Raw genomic sequence first — 11002 nt, 5'->3', positions numbered from 1 at the left:
TTAGCACAAGGAGCAGCAGCATCAACAGGACTAACGTGAAGCGTTTGTTTGAATCAAAGTGGAACTGGAGCCACTGACGTACATGAGCTGCTTTCTCACTCTAAGTTCTTTGTGTGAATTCACACCTTTGTGTTGTTTGTATTCACTCCAGTGTTTACAAAGCATCAGTCAGTCAGTACTGTGACTTTCCATTCAGCTCCTGACCCGCACGTCTTCTCTCTACCTGCAGGTACGTGAGGACACGGGACGGTTTCTCTCAAGCAGGACATGTGACGACCTCTGTGCTGTCCAATGTGGGCGTGGCCATCACCAGGAGACTGGCAGAGATGAGGTAACCTCACAACTCCTCCCTCCTTACTCTAAACAGAAAAAGAAAGTTAAAACCTCTCCTCTTTCTCTATTGTAAAAAAGTATTTTGCCTCATTTATATGCAAATTTTTGCAGCAAGGCAAATTTATCAGATCATCTATTTCTAATGTAAATGTGATGTGTGCATGAAGTTTGCTGCTTGTCCGTGAGTAAATTCAGTTTCCTCCTAATTAATCCAATTTACTCATTTATCAGCAAAGGGTTTCCATGCCAACGTGTTTCTCTTTGCATGCTACATGTATGATATCAACTATTAGCTTAGAGTGTTAACAAGGTACAACAGCTTCAGGCAAACCAGTGTTCCTGCATTCATATGCAAATTTATGGAGCAAGGTGCTCAAAAATCTAATCAGATCATCTCCTCTGTGTGACGAGCCCGCAGTGTAAATATGAAGTTTACTGAGGTCTACGGGATTAAAGAGTCACAGAGGCACAGAGTCACAGAGTCACAGACACCAGCTTGACGACTTAAAAATGCTCTGAAGTGAATCATAACAAACGTTAGCTTGAAATAGTAGTTTATAGTTTTTATAGTAGTGTTAAACCGTCGGCATCTTGATAAAAACACTGAATGAAAGAGGAACAACTGGAGATGGATTTGTCGTCTTTTTTCACAATGTTACAGATAACAAAAACAATGTCGGTTGATTTATTATTGAGAAATGATTTTTTTTACCTCTGAGGTTATGTTTTCACCCCTTGTTCCTTGGGGGGGAGGTTTTGTGAGCAAAATGACTGTACTGTAATGAAAGTACTAGTGGATGAATTTCCATGAAACCTGGTGAAGGATTTTGTGTTTTATGGAATCCATTAAACTTTGGGGCACATCTAGGAATTCTTTTTCACTTTCTTCAACATTGCGAGAGGGCATTCTTCAACGTTTTCTCCATTTTCCAAGAGAATAATTCATGGATCTTGATGAAAGAAACCAGGCATATTAAGTGGTGTGGGAAATTTAGTGCAGCTTGATTGAATTAAGGGGACTGTTGGGTGGAGGCGTATGCGTTTTACTGAGTGACATCAAAATATCGCCTGTGAGAAAGAGCTGCTTTTTATCAGATTTATTGACAATGATAAAAATAAAGAATAATGCTTGAAGCTGTAAGTGATGACGTCCTTTTATATGTTTTGCATAATTTCACTTTCAAGTGGTTCCCCCATCTTTCTCATATTTCCCCCCTTTAGGCCTCAGAGGGGTTTAATTGATTAAACTCTTCAAACAACACAAAACTAAACTGAGACACAGCATAATTGTTCCGTGAAGTTTTAGTATTTTAGTCTCTCCGAGTTGAGTGCCCTGTCTTGTGTTGCTGGGTGGACCAGTAAACAGCCTGTAATCCAATCACACCAGTACATCTGGACATCAGCAGCAGTGGCTGTTAAGTCTGTTGTTGTTCTCGTGCTCGTGGAAACAGAAGCTGGTGTGTGACGTTATCTGTGTGTCTGTCTTTATCTTCACGCTGCAAACTCAACAGAGCTCTGCCGCTCCCGAGTCCCCCCCGGTAAGACACGTCTGTTTGTTACTTATTACAACGTGAAGCTGAGCCCACTGAAGTGTGTGTGTGTGTGTGTGTGTGTGTGTGTGTGTGTGTGTGTGTGTGTGTGTGTGTGTGTGTGTGTGTGTGTGTGTGTGTGTGTGTGTCTTTACCAGAAAATATAATATGTACCAGAATAAAGAGAATGTGAAGGGAATTTTATCTTTGTACAACTTAAGTTTGTGTTGTCATACAGTCTTAATAAATGTAGTTTTAACTGTAAGAAGCCCAAACGTAGAGCTGGAATAACAAGTGGATTAAATTAATAAATAAATTGGCAGAATACTAAGGTACTTTGAGAACCAATCAATTACTTATTTTTAAATCAATTCCAGACATTTTAAAAATGTTTTTAAATAATGTATTGTAAAGCTATAAGTGACAAATTAATGAGATAACACTAGTTTCAGCTTTAAACCAAAGATAATAATAATAATCATATTTCAAGAAACACAAGCAAGTCTAGTTGCCTTTGTGCATCTATACAACCCCTGAAGAGACTATTATATCAGAATATATCAGATATTATTATTATTATTCAACTTACTAAAGGCTCATCTGGCTAATAGAACAAACAATGCACAAATACAAACAATACATAGTATTAAAAACAACCTTAAATCACCTTCAAGCCCTAAACACTGAACAAGCTACATTAATAATTATGACATTTGTCTGTTGAACAGTACCAAACATAAGAAATATTAGATGTGTGATAAAGGCTTGTATTTTTAATGCAGGTTCTGTATTGTTCATAAAGTCTTATGGTCATTTTAATAGTTACAGTTTAACCTTGTACTTCCTTCACTCTTCTTTCACCCAGAAACCTGAGCCACACCATCAGTGTCCCGACTATGAGGTAAAACACTGTGACTGCTTGTCCCTGTGTTTCCTCTAATGACTCTTACCTGCTGTCAACCCACTGGCTAACTGGTCTTTGTATATTTCTCCGCAGACACTCGTCTACTTTCAAGTCCTTCGAGGAAATGGTTGGGACTGTGAAGGTGAGTTTATTTAAAAACAGCAGACGTGAACACAGTTTTCTCTCCGTGTGAGTATTGACCTCTTGTTTTCTGTCTGACTTCCACAGGACAAGGTGACGAGCAGCGCAGATATGTCCGGGTTTGAGAGGAGATCCTCACGCCACAGCACATGAGAGAACACACCACACTTCTTTATTTTTCATACCTTGTAAAGTTAAGAAAACATTTTATTTGACCTCCCTGTCCGTGCTCAAAGTGTCCACTGTTATTTCTCACTCTTAATTAACACAGAATGACAAATAGAATGTATTAAATTTGTAATGTCACCTTGTTTTAACCCTCAAATAATATTTTAATAGGTTTCATAAATGCAATTTGTGTATTTTGAGATATGAGCACAGTAAACCAATAATCAATAATAATACAATATGCACCCGCTGACATCAATTGACATGTAATTAAAAACAAGTATTTTTGTACTTGATTTGTACTTGATTTTTAGTTAAAGTACATTGGATGGTATGTGTGTGTGTGTGTGTGGTTTTTTTTGTGTAATTAATGGTCTTAAGTAATGAATATAATTTATAAATTGTATTATTATTCCTGAGTTCCTCCAGTGTCTCTGGGGAAGTGTGTTCATGTAATTATAGACGAGAGTCAGTAGCAGCTTTATTTGATATCAGAGACATTAGTACGGTGGAGATTCAGAAAAACACGTGCAAATAGAAAAAATACGTACAAATTAAGAAATAAACTTGAATAATCAATTTCAATAATCAATTTCAATACTACAATGTGAAAACAACACAGGAAATGTTTCCAGGGGACCAAAAGAAGTGATGAACCTGGTTGTAGTTCAATGCTTTGTGAAGTTACTGAAGTTACTACTAGTCTGCTACTAGTCAGTGGTGATGGAACACAAAGCATCAGTTAAGGTTGTTTTCTTAATTTGCAGTGCATTGAGCTCTCGACCACCGTACACCAGGGGGCGCTAGAGGCCTCTAAATGAACCTGGACCTGCAGGGTTTTGTTTGGGATGTGATAATAAATCCAGAGATTATGGTTTGTACATATAAATCATATAAAAGTCTGGATCGTGGCAGTGAAAATATTAAGATCTGATCCTAAACATGTAAACATAAATGACTGAAGAGGCTAAAAGTGAGTTCCCTGACCGGGAATCGAACCCGGGCCGCGGCGGTGAGAGCGCCGAATCCTAACCACTAGACCACCAGGGACGGATGCGCATTAAGAATGACTTATACAATATAAACTATACCAGCTTGTTGTTTTGCGGTTACAGATTTTGTGTTTTTTGTTGTGATTTGCACTTGAGGGCCACCGTACGTGTGGGTATGGGGCAATGTTGTGCATGAACCGTTCATTGATCACATATTGACACTCATTCATATATATATATATATATTATATATAGGACAAGATGTTGAATGTCTCTTGTACGTCTGAAGGTTTTCTGCACATGTTTAGATTATCAACTACGTAAAAACTAATTTGTCAATAATAAAACTTTGTTAATGTTATTAGTGACATTGTGAAAAAAGAAGACGACTCCACTTCTGATTGTTCCTCGTTCATTCAGAGTTTTCATCAAGATGCTGAAGCTGGAACACAAACACACAAACGACTATTTAAGGCGAATGTCTCCGGCTCTTTTTGGTTTGACACATGTTCATGGTTTCCACTGGAGTTTCTGTTTCCTCCTCCTCCACTGACCTGCTCTCACTTGAACTAATAAACACTCATCAGTTACCAGGACCTGATCGTGAAGTAACTTAGTGTTTGTTTGATACCAGAGTTTATGAGGCTGCATTTAAACGTCCTGGAAAATAAGTCTGTGTGTGCTCTATGTAATCTATGTCTCTTCTTTGTGTGTTATATGTGCGTTCTATGTGTCTATGTGTGTGTTCTATGTGTACTATGTATTCTATGTCTGTTCTTTGTGTGTTCTATGTGTGTTTTATCTGTGTTCTATGTGTTTTATGTGCGTTCTATGTGTTTTATGTGCGTTCTATGTGTGTTCTATGTATTTTATGTGCGTTCTATGTGTGTTCTATGTGTTTTATGTGTGTTCTATGTGCGTTCTATGTAATCTATGTCTGTTCTGTTCAGTGCACCACTGCACCTTCTGAGTCCTGGAGCTGCCACAGGCCCCGCCCCCCCCAGTCAGTTGGTATAAAAGCGTCTCCACAGTCTGAGCTGAGTCACCAGCAGCTTTTTGACCAGCAGCTTTTTGACCAGCAGCCTGTTCACCAGCAGCTTGTTCACCAGCAGCTTGTTCACCAGCAGCCCGTTGACTGGTTCTCTCACAGAACTCATCCACTGATCAGCCTCAGTCACAACCTGCAGCTTTTTCTTTATTCGAGCTCCTGAGAACCTGGTTCCAGCAGCAGCGTCTCACAGGTAAGAGAGAAACACTGTCACACACCTATCTTCACTCTGTGGTCACATTCACACTCGTCTCTTCTGCCTGTGGGTTGAATATGACGACTTTATCGAAAACACTCCAGAGCATCAGGTTCATTTTCCTCACATTAGTGTCACAGCAGCTGTTTTCATCACTAAACACAGAGGTAGTGTTGCCATCTGTGTTGTTTGTGTGTTACAGCTGTTGTGTGTCAGTTTGAGAATATTAGAAAATTCACACATTCACAAACTACCACACACAAAACTTCTAGAAGCACATACTTTTAATTCTAAGGTAAAACTCTGTGTGTTTGTGTTGATCTGGGCTGTGAAGTGCAGACGTGAAATCCCCAAAGCCATCTGCTGTTCACCTGGAGTTAAGCTTTACAGCCGCCAACTGGTTCTCAGGCTCCCGACACACTTTAAAGTGGCTGAAATACATGTGGGATATCATGAATAAGATTTGCTGCACTGTCAATAAATCCTGAAATATGTTAGGGTAAGTTTTATTTTTCCGTTTGGCTCTGAAAGTATTTCTGGATCGAGCCGTCTATAGTTTCCTGGCTGAACAGCAGCAGCCGCCTGTTTGTCCGTCAGCCACGCAAACAAGTCGTGTACTGCAAGAACCCTGGCACCCTGATGTAGGCAGCCACGCAGCCAACTCATGCACCATCTTATCTGAGTCTGGCTGGACACGTGGACACATTCCCACACACACACAGACACACACACTCATGTTATTTGAGCCATGGGAAATGAGATTCTCCGAGGCAGCTGTCCCCGTTTCATCACTCCGCTGAAGGAATGGAGCACAAAGGGCATGGATGAAGGCAGGCGAGCTTCCCTGAAATGCACCCTGAGTGACATGTTGTTCTGCTGTCAGTGCAGATGTGCTTCCTCGTGTCGCCATAAACCAAACACAGGATGCAGACAAATCCCTTTTAAATAACATGGAAATGAGATAATGCTGAAAACTTAACAGCATCCTTTTTCATTCTCTTGTAAATCCAGTAAAATAATCTTCCATCTTTTCCCTCTTTGTCTCCCGTGCAGGTCACCATTTTCCATCTTTGAGCGGTTTTCCACCTGAAGTCGGAGAAAATGGCATCAATTCCATCAACTGGTTCTCTCATCGCCACCCATGACTACTACAGAAGTGAGTCAGACGTGGCCTGTCTGCGTTTATCTTGTATTCATTTGAGTGGATGGTCAAAAAATACCAGATGCCATGTTTTGGGTGGATGTGTTTCGTTTCCTCTGTGGAAGCCTGTTTATGTATTTGATGAGATTTCCTTGGGTTTATAATCGACTGTGTTGTTGTCGCAGGACGAATCGGCTCCACCTCCAGCAACAGCTCCTGTGGCAGCGCCGAGCACACGGGGGAGGTCATTCCACACCACCCAGGTACGGGAGAGGAGGACGTGTCATTTTTCAGTTTTAAGTGTAAAAACATGTCGCCGCCCTGCATCATAAACATCATCTTAAATTAAAGCCTTGTTGTTCCCTTCAGGACTTCCAAGGCAAGACTCCGGCCACTGGTGGACTTCATTTTTCTTTGCAAAGCAGAACCAGCCCGGCATGCAGAACGGATCTGAGAGTCAAAAGTGAGCGTCGTGATACAACCGCACTTTCTGTCAGTCTGGTTTTTGTTTGGTTTTTTAGTTTTGTGGGTTAAACTTTGAATCTTTCTCCGTGTTTGCAGGAACAAAACCTACACAGTGGCCGACGGTCAGGTGACCTGCATCGCCCGGGAAATGGTTCTGAACAGACAAGTCAGCGAAAACAGCGAAAACGGAAAGTCTGAGTCAAGGACTCCAACTTCCTCCTAGAATCCACCTTCCCGCCCTGTGACCTCCGACACCTCAGCTCCTTCACCCTCAGCTCCTTCACCCTCAGCTCCTTCACCCTCGACTCCTTCACCCTCAGCTCCTTCACCCTCAGCTCCTTCACCCTCGACTCCTTCACCCTCACATAGTCCAGCGCTGGAGATGATGCTGGAGATGATGAGGGTGTTTTTTTATCTATTAAATAGAACTTACTTTTGCTTTTTGCCTCCGTATAGTATGTCTATGTTTTAATACGACCAAAAAAAAAAAAAACTAAAGTGTGTAAAAAGTTTGTTTTTCATTTTATTTCTCTCGTAACTTGACACTGTTTGATAATGACAAATAAAATGCTTGAAGTCAGGACTCATGTTGGGTTTTATTGTTTCTATATAAGCGTTGATAAACTTTATACACCGACAGTGACTCTTTATATAACAGCAGAGCAGCTGTTTCATAACTATGGGAGCACAAGCAGCTTACGTGCGGAACACACCTAATCTGGTTATAGCTCTGATATGATTAGCAATGATTTATTCAGTTGACACATCACCTTCATGCCGATGTGGGTCAACAGCTCCTGGTAAAGAGCCTGACTCAACTATATGGTTACTTTGGGTGGTGGTTGTAGCCAAATTTCTGGTTCTACCAACTTAGAAACTTGTTGGAAACAGCCGCCGCAGTTAGCTGACCTTAACGTGCCTTCCAAAGATAATTTGGCACGGACCTGCTGCCATAATATGTGCACAGCATGAAAATGAAGAGGGACATAAATCTAATTCATAAAAACATGTTTTGCAGCAGATTGTTTTCAGAGATTCAGTACGTGCAACTTCTTCAGAGTCAACTTCTTCAGATGCAACATGGTGTGATCACAGTTTTTGGACTGACTGAATGTACCAGAGAATTCTTACTACTTGTTTTGGGGGGATTTTAGTAGTTTTTTTGTGTTAATATACTTTACAGAAGTATAAGGAGTTTGTGAATGTAATTTAAGGCTCTGGTTTGTTGTTTCAAAATAAAAATTATATTTATAACATATTGTTTATATTCATTTTTATTACTTTTAGCGAAATGTTCAGTACAAAAGCTCCCTCTGCAATCTGGGTGTTTTTCTTCAAATGCAATATATTGTGTTCACAGTTTTTAGGCTTTAGACTGAAAGAATAACACAACATTAAAATATACATATATGAATTTTGAGCGTTGAATTGATTTACATGAATACATTTCTTATGTTGCTGCCCAGTAAACACATGAAAAAACTACAATCATCTACCAACTCTCATCAGGAGAAACCAGGCGTAAAATACTCAGGTACATTCACAGTAAATTAAAATATCAGTGAGTTGAATAATTACTCATGAATGCTCAGGAAAAAACCTTCTTTCACAAACTCATTCAAGGTTGATTGCAATATTTCATATAATCTGTAATTACGGAAAATAAAAATAATTTCCCAGTGGTAGAACTGGGACAGATTTCCTGTAGAACTCATCTCTTGGGTCATTTTCATACTTGAGCTTAAAATATCCAGAACTTTCTGCCGTAGCTGTCAGAAAGATCAACGAACTCGCTGATTATCTATTTCGACTGTTCCACGAAATAACGCAATGTGCACACACATCTAAGAATAGGCTGAACAAAGTCTGCTGGCAGTTCAAGTCACTGGGACAAAAGTCAAACCTCTCCAGTCTTCTGTGCACGTGACACATTTAGTGCCACATACTGGGACGGATATTTTTATGCTTACGGGACCAGATTCAGCATCTCTATTTAAAAAAGGACGACTGCGTCCTCCCCGTCCTCCAAAGCTGCACTATTCCTGGCATCGTATCAGAGCGGCAACGGGGTCTAAAAGTGTCCTGTGATCCCGGCCAAGTACCAATGATCCTTCCCTGACACGGGAGATTCCCCTCATGCAGATCTCTGCCGGGGGCACTCAGGATGTCTCAGGGCAAACTTGACAGGAAGCAATGAATGACACAAGAACGTCATTTTTCCAGAAACTGTTTCCTTCAAAAATAGGAATTAGTGCTTCACAGGTTTTTATTGGAAGGGTTTTGACGTTTTGTCATCATCTGTTGGTTTGGTAACATGAAGCCCAGTAAAAACAGAATAACAACAGAGGGGCAGGGGTCGATGTGGGTGATGATGAGTCACCTCCTCTCACCTCCTCAGTTAAACTGATCCCAGTTGTCCTGCTGCTCTGGACCAAATGTTCACTTCTGTCAATGTAAGTGTGTTGTTTATGTCTGTGGATGTGTGTTGTTATGTTTGTGTTTGGAAAAATGTCCTACGTGGACAAATAATAAAATCAATCAATCCCTAGAAGATTTCTTTTTGGCCTGGATGGAAACTAAAATAAACAAAAACATGAATGAGGTCTGAAGTCAAATTCCAACCTATCGGTGCTATTTTTCCAAAAAGTAAAACAATGTATATTTAGTGCAAGAACCAGGTATTTGTAAGGCAACAGAGATCTACTGCAGAGACAGAGCTTCCACCTGCTGCAGCTCAGGTCAACACGGTGCATCACTGTGTAATCTTAGATATTTACAGGTTCCGTCTGTTTGCAGGAGATCGGATGTTGTCTGGTTTTCGTTTTGTATTTGATCAGCGGCCTGAGCAGAAAACGTGAAACCCTGAGCTTGTGTGTGTCCACGTGTCACTGAGCGACTTTCCGTGTCAACACACAGTCCGGGTCCCTTCGTGATCGACTGCAAACAGGACACAGTTGTTTACCGCTTGTTCTGAGTCACGTCGGGAATTTCACAAAGAAAATACCCGGAAAAAAGATTTCAAATCAATCTGAACTGAACGTTTGCATGGGTGTTTGTGTGAGAGGTTTTTATCACATGATGCAGGTTTAGATTAATATTAATAAGTCAGGGAACGTGCACAAAGAAACAAACACTACCTGATATAAAAAGGAGAGTTATTAAATCAGGTTAAAGTAATTTACAGGTGAAGAACATGTTTGAAGAACTTAGAACTTGTTTCTGCTGAGTAAGATGTTTGAGGTCAGTTGAGAACTTTGATGAAAAGTAATTAAACTGCAGAGAATTAAGTCTACATATTCAAATAAACAGGAATGATTCATTTAAACTAAATTAAAACATTATATTGTAGAAATTGGCATATGGTAAATTTGTTGGCCCAATGAAAGCTGTAGTTACCGCTCTTTACAAATTAAGAACATACTTCATTATTAGGTTTTAATCTCAACATATTATTGAATTACTCACCACAATAAAAAACTGTTTAAATAATCTGGATCTCTACTTTTAATGACTTAAATATATATAAATATAGTAAATTCCTTGAGTAAATGTCTAGTTTTCAGGATAAGATTATTGTTTATGAACTAACCCCCGCTCTGTATCTCTGCTGCCCTCTTGTGGACACTGATGATACAGTAACAATGTGAGGATCCCAATGTGTGTGACTGATGTGGAGAGATGGAAACAATGAAAGCACACAGGAGGTCCGAGTCTGATAGCTCATCGCACTATTTTATTCATTGACTGACATCTCAGGAGAGGAGGAGAGCCTTGAAACTCTGCCGTTGGTAAACCACTGGTGTATTTTTTTGTCATAGCGTCGATGCAACACTGAAAAAGCGCCATTTCCAAACAAACACGAGTCCCTCATTAGTGATATGTAAGAGGCAGAGAGTCTCACCTCGACAGGTTTGCATGAAACATACAAATGAAACAGGTTCAACCTTTTTCTTTTGTCTTTTTGTAGTTTCACATATAATAATAAATATTCATACCTATAAACACTCCAAAAGAAAAATTAAAAAAAATCAAAAATATTAAGTCACAGGTACTGGAAAAAAGCTCCACTTTTAAATCACAATGAT

General features: G+C 39.9%; 2 protein-coding genes and 1 non-coding gene across 3 annotated transcripts in view; 2 read left to right on the top strand and 1 right to left on the bottom strand.

Annotated features, from left to right (window-relative positions):
* The window catches only part of LOC118110487 (tumor protein D54), a 5561-nt gene extending 2152 nt beyond the window's left edge, over positions 1–3409 (top strand). Inside the window, exons 5-9 of the mRNA XM_035158258.2 lie at positions 230–331; positions 1845–1871; positions 2728–2763; positions 2860–2908; positions 2995–3409. Coding sequence (XP_035014149.1) covers positions 230–331; positions 1845–1871; positions 2728–2763; positions 2860–2908; positions 2995–3060 — 280 coding nt within the window. The 3' untranslated portion in view covers positions 3061–3409. The remainder of the gene's footprint in view (positions 1–229; positions 332–1844; positions 1872–2727; positions 2764–2859; positions 2909–2994) is intronic.
* Positions 3410–4053: 644 nt separating this feature from the next.
* trnae-cuc lies at positions 4054–4125 on the bottom strand. Its single transcript has one exon. It is a non-coding gene; the product is annotated as a tRNA-Glu (tRNA).
* A 974-nt stretch (positions 4126–5099) lies between these two features.
* ppdpfa (pancreatic progenitor cell differentiation and proliferation factor a) lies at positions 5100–7500 on the top strand. The gene is made up of 5 exons (XM_035159963.2): positions 5100–5308; positions 6365–6467; positions 6638–6715; positions 6822–6915; positions 7014–7500. Exons 2-5 carry the CDS (start codon positions 6413–6415, stop codon positions 7138–7140), a joined length of 354 nt encoding a protein of 117 aa, XP_035015854.1. The 5' UTR covers positions 5100–5308; positions 6365–6412; the 3' UTR covers positions 7141–7500.
* Positions 7501–11002: the final 3502 nt, after the last annotated feature.

Source organism: Hippoglossus stenolepis, chromosome 6 (assembly GCF_022539355.2).
Source record: "Hippoglossus stenolepis isolate QCI-W04-F060 chromosome 6, HSTE1.2, whole genome shotgun sequence".
In the NCBI taxonomy this organism is placed as follows: domain Eukaryota; kingdom Metazoa; phylum Chordata; class Actinopteri; order Pleuronectiformes; family Pleuronectidae; genus Hippoglossus; species Hippoglossus stenolepis.
The sequence above is the reverse complement of the archived record's forward strand: the minus strand, read 5'-3'. Positions and strand labels throughout refer to the sequence as shown.